This window comes from Eucalyptus grandis, chromosome 7 (assembly GCF_016545825.1).
Source record: "Eucalyptus grandis isolate ANBG69807.140 chromosome 7, ASM1654582v1, whole genome shotgun sequence".
NCBI classification, from domain to species: Eukaryota; Viridiplantae; Streptophyta; class Magnoliopsida; order Myrtales; family Myrtaceae; genus Eucalyptus; species Eucalyptus grandis.
Window position 1 is genome coordinate 58,150,165 of NC_052618.1, and position 18,510 is coordinate 58,168,674.

At 42.6% G+C, this 18,510-nt stretch overlaps 5 protein-coding genes across 6 annotated transcripts; 1 reads left to right on the top strand and 4 right to left on the bottom strand.

The window, feature by feature from the left end:
• Positions 1-129: 129 nt before the first annotated feature.
• Positions 130-3,066, bottom strand: LOC104454504 (nascent polypeptide-associated complex subunit alpha-like protein 1). Its single transcript, XM_010069367.3, has 4 exons — positions 2,920-3,066; positions 1,652-1,733; positions 772-899; positions 130-686 (listed from the first exon to the last, which is right to left on the bottom strand). The coding sequence occupies exons 1-4, from the start codon at positions 2,977-2,979 to the stop codon at positions 354-356; spliced, it is 603 nt and encodes a 200-aa protein (XP_010067669.1). The 5' UTR covers positions 2,980-3,066; the 3' UTR covers positions 130-353.
• Positions 3,067-3,293: 227 nt separating this feature from the next.
• LOC104454505 lies at positions 3,294-5,521 on the top strand. The gene is given in 4 exon segments (XM_010069368.3): positions 3,294-3,504; positions 4,201-4,556; positions 4,652-4,865; positions 4,868-5,521. Coding segments are annotated over 3 exon segments (915 nt in total). The 5' UTR covers positions 3,294-3,504; positions 4,201-4,202; the 3' UTR covers positions 5,215-5,521.
• Positions 5,522-5,786: 265 nt separating this feature from the next.
• LOC104454507 (pentatricopeptide repeat-containing protein At1g11290, chloroplastic) lies at positions 5,787-8,797 on the bottom strand. Its single transcript, XM_010069369.3, has one exon. The coding sequence runs from the start codon at positions 8,561-8,563 to the stop codon at positions 6,110-6,112; it is 2,454 nt and encodes an 817-aa protein (XP_010067671.2). The 5' UTR covers positions 8,564-8,797; the 3' UTR covers positions 5,787-6,109.
• Positions 8,798-10,301: 1,504 nt separating this feature from the next.
• LOC104454508 lies at positions 10,302-13,332 on the bottom strand. 2 transcript variants are annotated; one of them, XM_010069370.3, is made up of 2 exons: positions 13,203-13,332; positions 10,302-12,331 (listed from the first exon to the last, which is right to left on the bottom strand). In XM_010069370.3, the coding sequence occupies exon 2, from the start codon at positions 12,300-12,302 to the stop codon at positions 10,449-10,451; it is 1,854 nt and encodes a 617-aa protein (XP_010067672.2). In that variant the 5' UTR covers positions 12,303-12,331; positions 13,203-13,332; the 3' UTR covers positions 10,302-10,448. The 2 variants fall into 2 exon arrangements, with proteins under 2 accessions (XP_010067672.2, XP_018715234.2); XM_018859689.2 differs by lacking the exon at positions 13,203-13,332 and adding an exon at positions 12,975-12,999.
• Positions 13,333-14,002: 670 nt separating this feature from the next.
• Positions 14,003-18,494, bottom strand: LOC104455937 (KHG/KDPG aldolase). The gene is made up of 11 exons (XM_018876833.2): positions 18,304-18,494; positions 18,172-18,226; positions 17,490-17,525; positions 17,352-17,396; positions 16,894-16,977; positions 16,663-16,728; positions 16,425-16,463; positions 15,941-16,040; positions 15,312-15,462; positions 14,849-14,964; positions 14,003-14,478 (listed from the first exon to the last, which is right to left on the bottom strand). Exons 1-10 carry the CDS (start codon positions 18,492-18,494, stop codon positions 14,949-14,951), a joined length of 783 nt encoding a protein of 260 aa, XP_018732378.2. The 3' UTR covers positions 14,003-14,478; positions 14,849-14,948.
• Between the last annotated feature and the right edge of the window lie 16 nt (positions 18,495-18,510).

The window sequence follows — 18,510 nt, forward strand, 5'->3', positions numbered from 1 at the left end:
CTTCTGCGGAGGATAGACCGATTTCATCCAACGTGTTGAAAACAATTCTCTTGTTCCTCAAGCAGAGTTTTTGGAAAATCAAGTCAAGAAAGACATGCCTAACCAAAGGAATGAAAGAATGACCGAAGCAAGACCCAAACAAACAAATTTTTTTAGGTCGAAGCGAGTTGATCAAAGTCACAGACACCATTAACCTTTGGATCAAAACATCCATATATAAGATTGTTACAACAGATGGAGGAAACTTATATGATTGGTTGAGAAAAAAAGGATGGCTTGAGAACACAAAATCTGAAAACCCATGAAGAAACGTAGAGCCTGCTAAATCCAACTTGACCAAACAAAACTTATTCTCAGTTGGTGAGATCCATGATGGCGGTAACTATATCTCCATTCGCAGTTTTTAGTGCCTTTACGGCCCTCGACCTAGAGACTCCAGCCTGTGTCATCACTAACTCAATGTCCTTGGGCTCCACACCTGTTTCATCCACTTCTTCATCATCCTGAGCCACTGTTGATGACTCGGGCTTGGAGATGACATGACTGAGATCAGGGGCCTTGAACTGCTCAGCCGCCTGAGACTGCAACTGTGAGCTCAAGTCCTCAATCTTTGCTTCCCCAAAAATGACATACGTGTCTGATGTTGGGCTCTTGAAAACATCTGGCTTGGAGATGACAAACAAGATCTAGCAACACACACGAGTTCAGCAAGCAAAATTCTTACAAGGCAGTGAGGATTCATAAAACCATGAAAAGGGAAAGGCCGCTCACATTCTTGCTCTTTTTTACGGTGACACGACTAACACCAGTAATGGGTTTCATTCCAAGCTTCAGCATAGCTTTTCGACTCTTTTTCTCACTTCTGCTTTGTTTTGACCTACCCGTACCATCTCCTTGTCCTGAGGAAAATAACGCAAATTTACATTGCAGCAGGACTAAAACATCTTGAAATCTTCTGTAATCGGAATGATAGCTAATATGAATTTATCCTGTTCATTATTTTTAGAGTTGCAAACCCCTAGTGATGTATTACTGTGGATTCCCCTGAAACACAAAAGACACAACAAATAACTATGTGGTGAATCTAAAATTTCCTAATAGAAACTTTACCATGTCACTGAACATATTGCATGACTGACTACGGTGCCATATCCGATATGGCCATTATCTCAGGAAAAATGATGCTAGAACACATAGTAAAACCACAAGTGTTTCTGAAACCCTAGAGTTTCCACAGGGCAATAAAAGAAAAACAGCAACATCCAGAGACTTAAGGGTCCTTTCTGAGGACACCTGGACAGGCGCTTGCATTGCCAACACTGAGTATTGAACTCATAAACCAAACATACACCATAAATTTCTGGAAGAAAAATTAAATTATGTCTTTGGCCTGAAACCATGTTGCTCAGATTCTCACGTCCATAGTTAACACTGGAGACCAAATATATCAAGACAAAGCAACCACATCAATATCATCTACAGTTCAGAAAACTACCAAACCAATGAATCACCAATATACTGCAAGAAAGAGAGGAAGAATGGTGGACAAGAAACCAAAAACAAAGTTTACAGGAAACAGAGAAAAGAAATAAGGGAAAGCCAATCAGGAAAGCGTACAATGCCTTGCTTAAAATTTCTGTAATGAACATACCCTCTATATCATCATCATCTCTATCATCATCCTCATCGTCATCCTCATCATCATCCTCATCTTCAAGCACAGGTTCATCAGACTTCAAGAGGAAAACGGTGCAATGAGATCATTCAGAGAACACAGTATTCAAAATAAGGTATTAAACAGCCGCAGAACCATATTGGAATAATGGAACCAACTAGAGCCTTTTCACGAAGTGTGTAACTAAAACATGCAATAAGGAAACAGCAATTGCATCTTGTCTAAGAATGACAAAGTAACTTTTGTGTGGAGGCTGCGAGGATGAACATACATAAACAATGGGCAATTTAAAAAATGGGTTCCATTTCTATACATTGTTGGATCAAAATAAGCATTGTTATCCTCACTTGGTTTTCTGGTTGATCTGTACATGATCATACTCCTTTCTTTATAATAACATGTTCAAGAGGATAAAATGGTCATCTAAAAATCACAGAGCAGATTTCTCTCGAGATATTATTCATTATCTGTGGGGTTGACTTATGATTTTTGGATCAACATTAGTATTTGTATTTAGAACTTCCAGCATGCAAATTGGAGTTCATGAAATCATCCAAGGCGAATCTTCTTGAACCTTTATTGTTATTGAATCCAGTGAATTCAAATCCCCATGACCGCATTCCTCTAGATAACAAATGTCCAGGACACCATACTGACGACCCGATATTGCATTCCATAATCGTTCCTTGACCCTACTCAGAAACTACAACTAATTGCATGACAAATCAGACAATCGCATATATTTACCAGTATTAAGACAAACATGTACCACTAACTCGACCAACTGACACACACCAAAAGATTTAAGTTAGAGAAGCCCAGCATATACGATTGCGATAATGTTTGTGCAATTAAAGCATTCCCCAAACTGCCCGCCAGTGGATCAGACGCATTCCAGGTAATCACTTCAATTTACGGGGAAAAAAAACCCCGATATAAATAAAAAAAATTCAGCAGCAACAACACACGGAGTATAAAGTTTGGCGTTTGCTGCCCCGATTCACGCCAGAGGTGCTCCAGTTCCCATTAAAAAAAAATTGAAGCTTGAATGGTCAAATCAACCCAAAAGAAAAGAAAAAGAAAAGAAAAGAAGATAAATTGATGGCAAACGTAAACCGTAGCTTAAGGGCGAGACTAATAAGATGGCACGAATCCGACTGATCTAATGGAAAACCACGACAACTCGCACGCATCTCCAGCCAGACCCCCACCGCACAAAGAGTAGCAGACCGAGGAACACTCACATCGATCTTTTGCTGCTCCAGATGAGCCGCGAGGAGCTCCTCCTGCGTCTGAGCAGTCATGATTTCAGCCGAGAGCTTGAGAGAGTGAGAGAGAGAAGTGCTCGTAAAAACCCTAAAACCCCTCGACGAAGACGGAGATGGAGATGGCAGGAGCAAGCTTTTTAAGCAGCAAGACAAGCAGTCGCCGGTCCTACGCGCTCCATTGGGCCTGGGCCTGGGCCTGCTCATGGATGGAGCCCATCCACGAGGCTCAGCCCGGCCCATGAAGTGGGGGTCCGATGATACGTGGCGACTCCTGATAGGCCGTCACGCGAGATCTGGCGACCGCCGGCGCACGTTAGCGGTCTCTCTTTTTTTCTCTCCCTCTTCGCTTTTCGTCGAGAAAATTTCTCCTTTCATTTTCCCGAGAAAAACAGGAAACCCTAATTTCAGAAACGCAATGAACCTTCTCGGCTTCCTCCTTCTACGTCCGTCCTGACGCTGCCGCTTCGTTTCGCCGAGATCCGGCGCATTCTCCAGCGGCGACCCGACCGGCGGGAGATTTCCGGCGGCATTGAATCGGACATTCGACAGTGATCATCACAGGCATTGACCTCTTTCTGTTGTCCCTTTTCGTACTCGTTTCGATCCTTTGTAACTTCCTTTTCTTTCCTTCTTTTGCTTTTGATACGTAGCTTTTTGCATTCTATACGAAGTTGAGGTCGATTGGGGGGATTTGTATCTCGTGCATTGGTCCAATGTCTTGAAATGGTAGTTGCAAATTTCTAGTTTTTACGAAGCCTGCTCATTGGAGGGTCGAGATAGTGCATTTCGGTTCCATGATGAATGGATTGAGATCACCATGTCAGTAGCTGCTGCTGAAAGATTCTATTTCACTGAACTAATTTATGTTATGATCTCATAAGTGCATCCGGTTAAGCTGTCTTTGCAGTCATTTGAATGTTCTCGGCATTAATGAACTCGATGCGGAGATGCATTTAGTAGAGGTGCTGGAAATTAGTATGCAAGATTTGATTTCTGATTATAGTCATCAAACTTCTTGTGTTTCGGTTGCCGTTCATCATTGTGTCTCTTGAATAGCCTGGTATGTTCAAAGCCTTGCTGAACAGCAGAGCATGAACCTTGTGCTACATGTGTTGTAATGTGTGATGAAATGGTCGTACTAGTCTATTAATCACTATAAATGATGTTGTGTTTGGCGTGTTCTGTTCTTTTAATAACTGCTGCTTCATCTAGGGAGAGATACTTGAAGTTCTAATCCTGGTCCTTCGGTGTTGGCAGGTATGGACCAATATGACTTACATGCTCAGAGAAGGGAAATGAAGCACAAAGGAAGAAATGTTGTATGGTCCATTGCAATGGACAAATGTCTAATTGAATCTCTTGCTATTCAGGCAAGAAATGGGAATAAAATAGATAAATGCTTCAATGAGAACGCCTATACTGCTGCTTGTGTTGCTGTGAACTCTCGTTTTAATTTGAACTTGAATAACCAAAAAGTAATTAATCGCCTCAAGACAATTAAGAAAAGGTATAAAGTGATGAGAGATTTGCTTAGCCAAGATGGGTTCATATGGAATCCCAACACAAAGATGATTGAGTGCGAAGATGATGATCTTTGGAAAAGATATATTGCAGTAAGTTGTTTTTTAATAGGCAGTGAATTTTCATTTCTTCTGATTGACTTCTGCTTTGTTTATTAGTTGATGATATACCTCAGTGAATTGACTAGGCACACCCGGATGGAAGAGTATTTCGAGGAAAGCAGATCGAGATGTATGATGAACTAAAAATTGTTTGTGGGAACTATCAAGCTCCTAGTCGTTGGGCTAAGATGAAGGAAGAAAGCTATGCGAGTGATTTGAAGAATTGTGAAGAAAATTCTCCCTCATTTCTTTCACCAAGTTCAGAAGAACCTAGCGAGACAGATGGAACAGAGTCATACACAGAATCTCCGCATATGTGCAAGATGGGAATCCTGATCCTCCTCCTTTTGCCCAGCCACTCAGAAAGCATCTGAAACGAGCTCGGAGCTCAGAGACAGTTGAAGAGGCATTGCTGACAGTTGCGTCAAGCATTCAGCGTTTAGCCGATGCAATGGATCGAAACAAAAATGCAATTGATGCCTCAGAACTGTTGCAGGCTGTGATGGAGATTGATGGGTTGGACGAAGGGAAACAAATGTATGCCTTTGAGCATTTAAATGCCGATCCTATCAAAGCTAGAGCGTTCATGGCATATAATGCTCGTATGCGGAAGATCTATTTATACAGACAATTTTGGTGTTGGAAATGATACCCAACCTTTACCCTTGCCTTGGTTCAGAGTTCATGGGACGATGAAGCCTATTGGATTTTCTTTTTCTTGGAGGCTGAAAGCCTACTGGAATTCCATGAATCTGAATTTGGCGTGCTTGGTGGAGATTGTATAGTAATTAGGTTAACTAGTGGGTGAACATGTGTAAAAAATGCACATTTTGCTTGCCTCTGCAGCCTATTTTCTTTGTGAAGGTTGCAGTAGGTGTAGAGATCCTTTGTGTTTTCTTTACAAGTTTGTATGTGGTTTTCTGCTCCTTCTTCCAAATACCACATCTCTTTTTGCACTTTCTTCGCGCCGTCCAGTACATTTATCACTTCAACGGTCCAGATTTGAGTAAGCCTGTTCCTTATAATAAAATGGATTTCATATTTATCTGCTCCAGGGTGCTTCCAAATTTGAAGCTTTTTACACTATTGATGTTGTACCTAAATTACATCGATGACAATAATGCACCCCTTTAGAAAGAAAAGAATGGTATGTTTTTTTTTTTTTTTTGCAGTAGTTTTAACCGAGGAAATAGGAAGGAATGGGTGAAATTATACAGTGCATGTAGAATAAACCTTAATATGAGTTTATTGAGATACAATTATATTGAGAAATATACATATTCTCACAAATGTGACCAAAAGGGAAAAGAACACAGTATGAGTCAGTCAATGACTCTGATCAGGGCTATATCCATTTGAGTGATTGTACAAACTACAAAATAGGGATACTCACTGCTGTTTTCCCTTTACTCTCCAACTCTGCAAGGTCCACCGACATTTCGGTGCAACCTAAAGTATCAGCATAAAAATTGCAAGACTGATTCACTAACTTGCAGTGACACTTCCAGGGATTCCCAATTATGGACTCATCCCAACTACAGGTTTCACCAGTAATCTCCGCAAGAGCATGTTCCATTCTTGAAGTGGTGAAACCGTTGCATATCACGTACGATTATTTCTCGTCCGGTCACAAGGGAAATGTACTTTGTTGCATCGTGGCAATCCCCACAAACTCTCAAGTTCTTGCGGATGTGTATCGTCGTGCCAGGGCTGGTATTCAGAAGCCCGAATGCAATAGCTAGCCTCTCACTATGGCTGTTGAGCAGCTGCTCCTTCACATCATCTTCCACATCGTGGATAGAATGGGTGTCAGGCACATAACCAGCAGCTTTAATCTCATCAACAAGAGTTTCAAGAAATGCATAAATCCTTTTAGACTGAGGATGATCTGTGCTTCCAGAATAGAAACTATGGACCTCATTTCTCAACTCCACTAAACTACAACCAGGAGTCTTTTGAAGCCCTTCCTTCTCCATGATTTTTCTCACCTCTGCCACTTCACTCCACATTGAGGCTGTGGCATATATATTAGCAAGCAGGACATGGTATCCGCCCTCCTGTGGGTTCAATTCAAACAGCTTATTTGCTGCCATCTCTCCCAGTTCAACATTTTTATGAATCTTGCAGGCACCCAACATTGCCCCAAAGACGGTAATTCCAGGTTCAATAGGCATCTTTTGAATAAAATCCCAAGCTTGTTTGAGACGACCAGCTCGACCAAGAAGGTCAACCACGGAGCCATAGTGATCCATTGTAGGTTCTATGCCATAGTCTTGCTTCATGCTGTCAAAGTAACGGAGACCCTCATCGACTAAACCCGAATGGCTGCAAGCAGAAAGGATGCAAAGAAAAGTTATATCATTTGGCCTGACTGTCCCCTTCTGCATTGCTTTGAACAGCTGCACAGCAGACCGCCCAAGCCCATGTGTACCATATCCGTCTATCATAGCATTCCAGGTTATGACATGCCGGTCTTCCATCATGTCAAAGAGCTTTCTGGCAGTATCAACGGCTCCACATTTTGCATACATGTCAACAAGAGCAGTCATCACATAAACGTTCTTATCCATGCAAGATCTTACAACCAGTCCATGAATCCACTTTGCTTGTCGGGTCACAGATAATTCCGCAAGAGCAGGAATTACACTCACCATGGTGAATGTATCTGGTTTTACATTCTGAGAATGCATCTGGCAAAAGTGATTCAGAGCCTCACTCACACACCCATTCTGTGCAAAACCTAATATCATTGCATTCCAGGAGACAAGGGTTTTCTCCCGTAAGTCATTAAATATTTCTGCAGCAAGATCTACTCTCTTACATTTGGAATACATGGAAATTAAAGAATTCATCACCGAAACACTAGAGTCGAGTTTCAGCCTAGTCAACAACTTGTGAACAAACATCCCTCGCTCAAGATCACCCAGATCAGCACAAGCATGGAGTGCCCCCATTACAGTTACATTTGTTGGCTCCACCTGTTCATCCAACATCTTTTCAAAAATCGCAACTGCTTCCTTTGGATTTTCGTTTTCTACATAGCCATCAATCATAGAATTCCAAGTAACCACACTCCTCTTCTCAATCCTATCAAAAATTACTCGAGCAGTCTTCACTGACTTGCACTTCGAGTACATGTCCAACAAAGCAGTCGAAACATTCACCAGACTATCAAATCCAGCCCTCACAGCATAACCATGTATAGACTTGCCGATTCTCAAGGACCCAACATCAGCAACAGCAGGCAAAACCGTGACCAAGGTGATGGAGTCAGGCCTCTGTCCTTCCTCCTGCATCTGTAAAACCAACTCCAGCGCTGGAGCCGCCCAGCAATTTTGAGCATAACCAGAAATTATCGTATTCCAGGAGACCAAGTCTCTGTGCGGCAATCTGTCAAACATCTTGTACGCTTCCCCAACCTGCCTACACTTCGCATACATATTCACAACCCCAGTCATGGCAAACACATTGGACGCGAACCCATTAGCCACCAGCTGCCCATGAATCTCCTTTCCTCTCCTGAGGTCAGCATTGTCGCCGCAGACTTTCAACAGGTAAGTGAAGTTATACACGATGGGCTTCACATCATCACGCCTCATCCTACAAAAGAAAGACAGCGCCTCGTCTAAAGACGAGTTCTTTGCGTACCCTTTGAGCAGGGTATGGTAGAGCGCGTCGAGCTTGTCCTCGACGGGCTCGAAGACGCGGGCCGCGTCGGCGACGCTGCCGTAGTTGCAGAACAAGCTGACGAGCTTGGTCTGGAAGAGGTGTTCGTCGCAGAGGCCGTTCTTGATGACGAGGGGGATGATTTGGCGGAGCTCCTTCATGGAAGTGCAGAGCTCGAGGAGGATGGCTGCCGGGTGCTTGTAGACATGGGAAGGAATGTGGATTCTTTGGGACAACGGGTGGTGGATAGGAGGAGGTGGCGATGGCTTCTGCGAGACATGGGCGGCACTAGCGTTGGCGAAGGAGATGGTGGGCGTGAGCAGGGAGCTCATCTCTCTCTCTCTACATTCCTGAAATGCTCTGGAGAGGCTAGATACGAAGAAAAACTCGTCTAGATTCTTGACAATCACCGACAGCGATTGCCATTTCTTGGTTGCGTTCTTCTCGTCGCGCGAGCAGAGCACGGATAGACTGGTGGACTAAAAATCAAAACTTGACAAAAATCTTGCTTCCTTTGACCTCTCGCATGACCAAAGCAATTCCTACATGTATGTGCTCAACGTATGAACCCGTATAGAATTTGATTTAGGCTTTAGGTTTATATGGCAAGATACACTTATCTAATTGGCTTACCTTTTTCATGGGAGCACTCTTCGTTGCACCTATAAGATTTGAAATTAATTGTTATATGAACGAGCGCCCTTTGCCATCAAATTTACTCAATCATTGAATAGGGCACAGCAAGTTTTCCTTCATGAGGAGTCGAGTCATTAATAATTTTCATGTATGAGGAGTGATTTCTCCACAATAAAGTGAATATTGACATATTTATAGTTTGCGATTTTTACATAGATATTAATTATATTCTATTGACTATTGAGCCAATAACTACTAGCTTCTAGCTATATAACAAGTAATTTGAGCCACCGATTCTTGTTTGTTTTCTCCGGACATGATTTTGGAGGGAGAGAACAGTTAAAATGACAAGCATAGTTAAAATGACAAACAATGCGTAGCCACTAAAGCATAAAACCTGTTCAATTTGATTAGCAAATTTGTGTGTAGACAAGTTAGCAAATTGGACCATTCAGTCATGTGATGAAAATGCCACTCCAATATTAGATAGGCCCTCAATAGATTTATTTACTCTATTGATAGGAAAAAGCTTTGTTAGGAAGTATTAACGTAATACTCGGCCTTTGCCCCTTTTATTTCCCAAAAAATATGACAGATGAAGCGGCCATTGGAACCTATGACACTGACCCATTAGCCACGAGCAACAGCCACTCATATGTTTCCATACAATTGTACTTCGTGTCGACAGTTAAAAAACATTACTTTAAATTTTCAAATCAAATAATTGAACTCAAAAGAATATATATTCCTCGACAAACGAGTTACGCATATTACAGTGTCCTGTGGAGGTTCTTCCATATTCATTTCATTGTATGCCGTTGTTCGTGTAGCGTATGGCTTGGAAAGTTTTCTGATCATTGCAATATGCAAATCCATTGCCGTCAGTTGTTTTAGACATGGCATTCGTGTATATACAAATAGTTAAATTCCTGTGCCTGCTTTAGTTGCTCTCCTTAATTTCAGTGAAGTCTCAATTGAGACATTCATATACTGCGAAAAAGAATTTCTGACAGAACTGTTTTTGTCGATCTAGATTGCAGTCAGAGCTGCAAACCCAGACAACGGACCCAAAGCATAATGCAAACAAAATGCACATTTCTGTAGTTCTATCTTTGTGCCACTGAAATGAATTAGCCTTCAGTTACTTATTTTAGATATTCATGTCTCGTTTTTCATTTTCCCATATAATGAAAGGGGTCTAACCTCGAGCCTTACTTTATAAACTGGGTTGCACGCATCTAAAGCATTGGATCAAATGGAGCATCAGTCACCTCACTCAATTCTGACTATACACCCAGCGAAATACTCATTACTCATCATGCAGGCTAGTCAATCGATCAAGATGCATCAACAGCCCTACCCAACCTCATGCCACCAACCACGATCATCACCGCCACCATCAAATTTTACGAAGTTAATAGACGCAAGAGCAAATAAATACTAAGGCCAAATATCACTAGCGGCAACTTTAATAGGGAAACCAGAAACAAACACACCATCACATCCATCCAACCCAACAACACCAGGGTTTTTGTTGTTCCGCTATTCTTTTTTTTCTTCTCTCATCTCCTAGACCAAGGCCTAGGGAGATGGAGAAGTTACAAATTGCCTGGGCAAGCTAAAGATGTCTTTGCCAGCAAATGGAGAAGTCCACTCACATGAAGCACCTGGTGATGCATCTGTAGTGCGGACTCTGTTGGCAGCTCCAAGCATCATCGTGGGATTGTTCCTCAACATTGATGAGAGGTGTAGCCACACTCCACTCGACTTGGAATTTGCCAAATTGGCATCCAGGGTCCAATCTATTCTGGTATAATCAAACTCCGGCATTGCACTGCCAACATTCCAATCCACCTGAGAGGATGGGCCCAATGTTCCTGTCGACCTCCAAGTAGAAAATAGTCCAAGAGATGATGAAGGAATCGTGTGCGAAGCTGCAGAGGTGCCAATTTTGTTCCAAGAAGCCGCAGGGTTAGATGGAACAGCATTAGGAGGAGATCTGCCCATTGCATTCCATGAGCCACCAAACTCAGCCATTGCATCCAATGCACTAAGCATTGATGGACTCTCCTTGTATACGGGCTGATGGTAGAATTGTTCCAACCCCTGATTTTCTAGGCCAAGGCTTCCCAATCTCTGAGCATGGAGCAACTTCATGTTTGACAAGATCTCAGCTCGAGAAACATCATTTGGATGGTAACCAGTTGATACTGAAGGTGAGGAACCTACACTCGAGACGATGGTTGACCTGGGTATCGTGGACTGGGGACGCTGCATCACTATTACAGGTTCCCTATATGCTGCATTTTGAATTAATTTCTGTTCAGCAACACCACGATGAACATCAGGCTTCGTTACTGCAGGTGGGACCTGTGTCCGCATTCCGATACTTGATGAACCTGAAGGAGGCCATCTCTTCTCCACTAGTGATGTTTGCTGGTTTATCTTTGACGATTGCAACTTGGAAGTGCCAAGCTCTAGGTCAGTTGGTGTGATGGGAACTGCCTTACTACAGTTCAAATCTCGTTCATTCTTCCCCTGCAACGCCGTCGTTGTAGCTATGATCTTCTCCCGTGGTCTGACAAGGGTCTGTGGGGAAGGCATAGCTTCTGACGATGTTGGTGTAACTTGTGAATGCTGTTTCTGTGCCCTCAAAGACTCTTCTGCCTTCACCAGATCACCTTCACAAGCAACCACTGCTCTTTCCACCTCCTGCTTAGAGCACTTGTATTTCACCTCCAGTTCTGTAATCCGAGCAATCTCTTCACTTATGTCAATCTTCAAGTTACCTCTGCTTCTACTGTCATTACCCTTGTCACGAGCTTCCTCTTCGTTTCCATCAAATAGCCAGGTTATTGAATCCTCCAGCCTGCCTTCGTTCATCATAAGAGCTAAGGTTGCCCGCTCCGGAGAGAACCCCATGCTCACAAGTTGCTGAGAAAGTGCTTCCAATTTTCTTGACATTAAATAGCCACGGCAACGCTCATGCAATTCTTGTGCTCTCCTCTCTCTCTGCCGCTGGTGCTTCTTTTCGTTCTTCAAGCGAATCTTCTCTCGCCTTTCACTGTCAGGACCAGGCACCATTTCCCGTTGAGGAGTGGAACCTCCCTTATCTTTGAGGTCTTCTGACTCACCGGACCAGCTACCGTTGTTGGAAACTGAATCGTACTCCGAAACAGTTCCATGCGGGCTGCTTGAGTGCTCATCTGTGTCATCTATAGTTTGAAATCGGCCATTACTCTGCGAAGGTGGTGAAGAATCAGATGGCGAGGTCTCGAGCAAATGGAATGTTCCAGAGACTGGATTGTAAGCACTCGCAGAACTGCCATTTCCTCCATTCGAAGACCCAGGAGTCTTAGAAGCAACCTTTTGTTCATTTGCAGCCTTTGCAGAGGACTTATTCTTGGACTTCGACTTGGACTTTGCCGGAGACATATTTGCAGATATACAATTCGTCGTTCTTCCTGCAAAAATACACAGCAGCACTTTATTAAATGCTACAATCCTCGAAAAGAAAAACACGAAAGAAATAAGAGCAGACACACAGAAATATACCGACAAAGGCTAGAACACAATTACCAAAAAAAAAAAAAAAGTAGTTTAGCAGATCGCATCCATCGTAAAAACAATGAACAACCACTAGAATGTCCTGTAAATGGGGATGCCCCCCAAGTACAGGTAAGACATCTCCGAAACAACACAGCAACCCTCCATGCTTGACAAGACAATGATATAAGAGAATGAATCACCCATCACCCAGTGAAAATGAACACAAATGAATTCATCCAAACAGCAAAGTTTCTCAATGCAAGATATAAATAAATTAAATAAATAAATGAAAACCGTAGCGAGAGACTCCATCATCAAGCTGACCCTTTAAGCCATTCGAACCCTCAAACCAGAAACTTCCAGAAACAACATCAAGAAAACAAAATCACCGACAAACGATCAATCCCAGAAAAACTATTCACCGAAAGAGAGGCAACTCCCAAACTGCGAATCAAATCGAGATAATCCACCCTACAAAAAAGGAAAAGAAAAAAGAAAAAAACAAAGAACGAAATCGAGACATCCCCCAAACACCACAGATCAGAACCCGCCACGTACAGGCACGAAATAAAAACAGGAGCTCCACCGCAACTGCGATCTCGCGGAGCTCCTCGCCCGCCCTCCTCATTCCTCCACCCAAAAAAAGGGGGAAATTCGACCCCAAAAAGCAAAAAGAAAGAAGCAGGGACCCAGAAAAAGCCAATCGCCCCCGACAGAGATCCGACGACGAAATCGAAAGAGAGCGACGGGAATCAAACGGATGCGGCCGCAAGATCAGACGCTGACCTGATAAACGGAAAGATCGATGGACGATGGGCGGGGGCGGGGGGCGCAGCGCTGCTCCTCTCTCTCTCTCTCTCTCTCTCTCTCGCTCGATCGCTCGTGGGGCTGTGCTCCTCGCGCTTGTGCTGTTAAGCGTTTTTATTGTTCTCTCCTCCTCGCTGGTGGTGGGGTTTTTTTTCTTTTTCTTTTTCTTTTTCTTTTCGATTTTTGGTGGCTAAATTACGTTGACGCGCAATTTTCTTCCCTTCCCATTTTCGTCTTAACTTATTTCTTTTTTTTTTTTTTTTTTAATATTTTAGTCTTCTTTCTTTTGTGTCTGTGTGTGTGTTTAATTAAGCCCGAGTATAGTTAATAACTCACTTAATTTAACCGTAATAGCCTAGCGGACGTGAGGTCATAATTCGCTTGGATATAATTGTGGGGTTTGGGGATCCGCCCGTTTTCTTTGGGTCCGTTGGTTTGTTTTGCAATTCGCCTAAATTTAGGATCTGACCCTCTAGAGAGAGAGGGAGAGAGGGAGATGATTTTCGTTTTAAGTTGGGTGTGCCGAAAACGACGGGGATTTGAGCGGATCCAGCGGTCGTTGGGACGCGTCGGCACCCGAGACTCACCGCCCTTGGACTAATTCATTACTTTTTTTAATTAAATTTAATTGTGGTTTAATGAACATGGACCGGGCCTCTGGCTCGACAGTGAGCCCGCTTTAGGAGGGCTGTGAAGGGCCTTGCTCCGGCCCATGTTTTGGACCTACCGGGTCCGGGAGTGGTACCGGTACGTAAGTTGACGGAGAGACGTCGCCATCGAGCACCCGAAAACACTGAAGTCGCTCGATTACACCATCAGTTACAGGTTTCCCCGTAACGTACGTAAGTAAACGCGCATATATGCACGTATAGTATTTCGTTTATATCCATATAGAGCAATTAATACACAAGGAGTAATCAGGAAAGGATAAAGGTTATTCAGGACTAGCTATGGGTTCTCCAACGAGTGCTAACTACTCGGTCGTCGATATCATCAGGGATCTGACGCCCGATTCTGTGACTCTGGTATAAACTACAGACTGAATGTGTACACCTCCACATTGGGGAGACAACGTCTTCATGAGATGAACCCAGAGCTCCAGCAAGGACGATCACTCAAGCATCGAGAGTACCACAAATTGAATTTGCCCGAGACTAAGCGTTTCTTAAAGAGTGGTCAACTGGGAAAGCATTCAATTGCCAGTCGAGTCTTCCGCAGGGACAACCATCGATCGATCGTACGGGAACAAGTGACTCTGAAAAATTGCACCACAGACACGAGATATTAGCAAGAAAATGCACTCCAACGCAAAGAGCACCTGCAAATGTAAGAAGGTTCCTGAGCATTTCAATCTCAGTAGAAAGGGAACAATCCACTTGCATGGGCACAAATCTCACACCCTTGAATATGTAAATGAAAAAACTACTTCCAAGATAAACACCAGAAGGTTAAAGGTCAGAATGCAGCGATTTCAGGGACCAAGAGAAAGTGTCAATTTCCAGTAAAACAATGTCATGGAAATCAGTAGACTTTTAGAAATCTAAAAAAGCACACGATCAAATAACCAAAGAACAGACAATAAGTCCAAGGTTCATTTTTAGCGAAAGACGACAAGGCAGCTGTACCTGAAATTTCAGTGCCCATCAGGCATATGAACATTCCTCAAGTCCTCCATACCTCTGAAGGTGATGCAAAAGCAAATAGCCCTTCAACAACTTCCTATTCCTAGCATCTTTTCCTCCTGTATGAAATCCAATCAGTTAGAAGACAACAGGTGAAAAAAAGAGAGAGAGAAACAACTATGTCCAGGATCTGTTTATAACTCACAAGCCCAATGACCCTGGTTTCGTGTGCATGTAAGTGAAAATCAGTAGGTCAAGACTAAAGGAATTTGTGTTGTCTGATGGGAAAACATCATCAATCCATAAAAAACATTTCAAGTGTGCAGATCTAATGACTACATCGGTACACCACATCAACTATAGCATGATGAAAGGTTTCAATATGTTGTTCAAAGCAGAGTCACCAACCACTTTCTAGTTAATCTTCCAGATTGAACCACTAAACTTATCAATGAAAGCAACTCACCGATCAACAGCTTGCCTGCCCTGCAAGGCTGCAATGTGAGCAAATTTAGATATTTCACTGAGATTGCATTGAGCCATTGCTCCTTTAGTGAATATGGCATCTGAGAGGACAACTGCAGATGCTCCTTTTGCAATGTATTCTCCAGCTAAATCTGAACCAAGGAATTAATTATTCCATCAGTAAAAGGTGGACTACTAGACGCTGCTTCAAAGATTGAATAAAAGATTCTCGCTAGAAGCTGAGAATTTAGCTTTGGAAGTTTTTTTTTTCTCCTCTGGCCTACGTCAGACTGAATGTTACGACAGTAACTCAGCAGATCCACATAAGGTTATGCAAAAGATTCATGAGAGAGAGAGAGAGAGAGAGAGAGAGAGAGAGAGACCATAGATTTCAGATGTTAATGCGTGGCATATGTTTCTCATAATGATGGTTAGGAATAAAATCAGAATTATTCAAGAAATGCTGCAGCTATTTGAAAATATTTCATGCATGGAAAAACAAAAGTTAACTACACAGGATTAACGGTCATCAATGGCCTCCCTAAATAATGACATATGATCTTCAAGTTCACGCACCTTATGCAAATCATTAACAGTTTATAACCAAACGACTTAGTTCAAGAAACAAACCTATTGGAATGCCTTGAGAAGCAACCATGCGAATGTGAGGAAAAGGCTTCTTAAGGGCTGATATGTAGTGAGTTCCACCTAACGTTGAAACAGGGTAGACCTATAGAAAAACATAATTCAAGAGAATATAGGAATCACAGGTCAATTCCAGAAATTTACATAAACAAAGCAAGATAATTTGTCTGAAAATAATAATGAAAAAAAGTGCTGAAGAAAACGCAGCTCCTTGACAAAACAGATTGAAACCCCATTATTTGAGTCTTCCCTATAGGCAGGAATGACACAGGTTATTGAGAACAAATATCCTCTGATTCATGCAGAAGGGGCTTCCCTATTACATGATATTGGAGAGTTTCACAACTAAGTGTAAGATGCAACAGATTTTTGGCCAAACTCTACTCATCAAGGGCACAAAGAGAGACTCAATTGAAGGAAATATGCAATTACTTAAGAAGTAATGAAAATGGTTTCAGAGCATGCGTACCTTCACGATCTTGGCACCAGCATCATATGCAGATAATATCTGCAAATGATGTATAAAGTAACTAACGACACTCGATGTTGATAAAAATGTTGTGAACTTTCACCAAAGCAATGCTATAATACTCGGACAAGAGAAACTAAGCATTGATGGTTGCAGAAACAAGCTTTATGCCATATCATTAGCCAGTTGAATGGCATTAAAAGGAATGTTCCACTTGAAGAAAAAAAAATGCACCTACTTCTGTGGGGGTCATCACTCCAGGAATGTATAGGACTCCACAATCTTGTGAGTCAGACAAAATGTCCTTGCAACCAGAAAAAGGATCAGAGTAAACATAGGAGCAATGCTGGAAGGCAGTACTATAGAAATCTTCTTTCAGTGAACACAAACTTGAAATAGGCTTCAACACCTTGTATACCATCACACTGGTTAAAATACTACAATATGCCTCCAGTACTGTAGTGGATACCTTAACCATTGCAGGACTCATCAGGAACTTGGCTCCAGCGACTATTGCATTTTGAGCATCCTCAGCATTCAAAATAGTCCCAACCTGACCAAAATTATTAGATTTAAAATACCCAAGAAAGTATCTGATACGAAGCATCAATTGTTGCAGCCACCTATAAGCAACACTCATAAATCAGGAGAGTTGTCCAGAAAACCCACATGTTAACTTAATCAACCACAAATTCCATTGTGACAGTGAATGTCAATTAGAGAATTGTTAAAAATAAAAAAAACAACGACGACGACAACGACAACGACAAAGAGTTAGAGAAGCCCGATGACTGTAAAAACTATGTCAGGCACTCTTTATCAAAAGCTACGCCTGCATGTCCAAACCAACTTTTCACATATGATGCTTGAATGTCACAAAGACCAGAAGCAAATGCACGCAAAGTCTAGAAAAGGCAGGTGAGTTACTCCAAGGGTTGCCGTCGGGTGATCTTTGATCAGCTGATGCAAAACCTGCGCACCATGCAAAATAGAATTTTAGCTCTCCAGAAAGTCATCCAGGAAAACTGAGATCTTGCGAAAAATTGAGAAGAGAATCCAGACGACCTCAAACACGCCTGGGGTGGATCTGACTATTTCCAGCTGAAAAATACAACGAAAGCACAATAAAAACCACAAGCATGAGTCATGTGCCATGACTACAAGCAGACAATGTCTACCCTGTTCTTTAACTAGCACTTCATTTTTTTCATGAGGTGTTAATTTTATAGCTCAAAATTTCAAATTTGGGAGGATTCAACCCCACTCAACTCCTCCCATACAGCATCAAGCCTATACAAAAACTCAACTCTCCAATGAGCAATTCTTTGCCAATATTATGCAAAAACTAGCAAATGGAGCAGGAAAAAACATACCCATTCCTCTCTATTGACAGTAATCACTTCAGCATATCTCAAATTAAGAATAATCATTCTGTCCATACACGAGGCATGGACCGCTCTCTCTTACTCTACCCATGCATCCGTATATAAGAGTCCATAAAAATGTGGGAATGCCTAGTCGACCGAACCACGCGATTCACGCGAGTCATGATGCAATTTAGAGGGATTCAGTTCACAAGTCGTAGCAGAGGAAACCTCTGTCTATCAGCAACAGAAGAAAAAAGAACAACGTACGGAAAATTCATAACAAAAGGCTTAAAAGTAACGCGAGCAAGCATACGAGAGACTCTAACAAGTAACAACTCCTCCGTTCAAGCTTCAGGAAAGGTGACGGGAAGAGAACTCACGACCGTAATGCCAGCTCCAAGCGCAGCGCAGGCAGCTTCAAATGCCAGCTCCGGACTATCAATTACGCCGTTTCCCAATGAGATTCAAACACATCGAGCAAAAATCATGTCGATCGAGAGAGAGAGAGGGACCTATTGGCGCGAAGGCAAGCGATGATGCCAGAGTTCTCGATGTGCGAAATGGTTCGTTGAACAGGAGATAGCGACGATCGATCGGTACAGGCACGAAGCCGGTATCGTCGGGATGGAGGCGGCGGTGGTTGCGGCGGCGAGATTAAAGGCGGTCTTCGCCACAAGCAGTAGCTCGCGCTCAAAACGGCCATATCCAAATGGCGAGAT

Bases quoted from the DNA above. Each gene is read 5' to 3' on its own strand.
- LOC104454508 (XM_010069370.3), bottom strand. From the start codon at position 12,302: ATGTCTCCGGCAAAGTCCAAGTCGAAGTCCAAGAATAAGTCCTCTGCA.
- LOC104454504 (XM_010069367.3), bottom strand. From the start codon at position 2,979: ATGACTGCTCAGACGCAGGAGGAGCTCCTCGCGGCTCATCTGGAGCAG. The intron at 900-1,651 runs GTATGTTCATTA...TATTTTCCTCAG, and splicing joins AGATGATGATGATATAGAGG to GACAAGGAGATGGTACGGGT. The intron at 687-771 runs GTGAGCGGCCTT...GTGTGTTGCTAG, and splicing joins CCGTAAAAAAGAGCAAGAAT to ATCTTGTTTGTCATCTCCAA.
- LOC104454507 (XM_010069369.3), bottom strand. From the start codon at position 8,563: ATGAGCTCCCTGCTCACGCCCACCATCTCCTTCGCCAACGCTAGTGCC.
- LOC104455937 (XM_018876833.2), bottom strand. From the start codon at position 18,494: ATGGCCGTTTTGAGCGCGAGCTACTGCTTGTGGCGAAGACCGCCTTTA. The intron at 17,526-18,171 runs GTGAGTTCTCTT...TGTATTTTTCAG, and splicing joins TTGGAGCTGGCATTACGGTC to CTGGAAATAGTCAGATCCAC. The intron at 17,397-17,489 runs GTCGTCTGGATT...CATGGTGCGCAG, and splicing joins CCACCCCAGGCGTGTTTGAG to GTTTTGCATCAGCTGATCAA.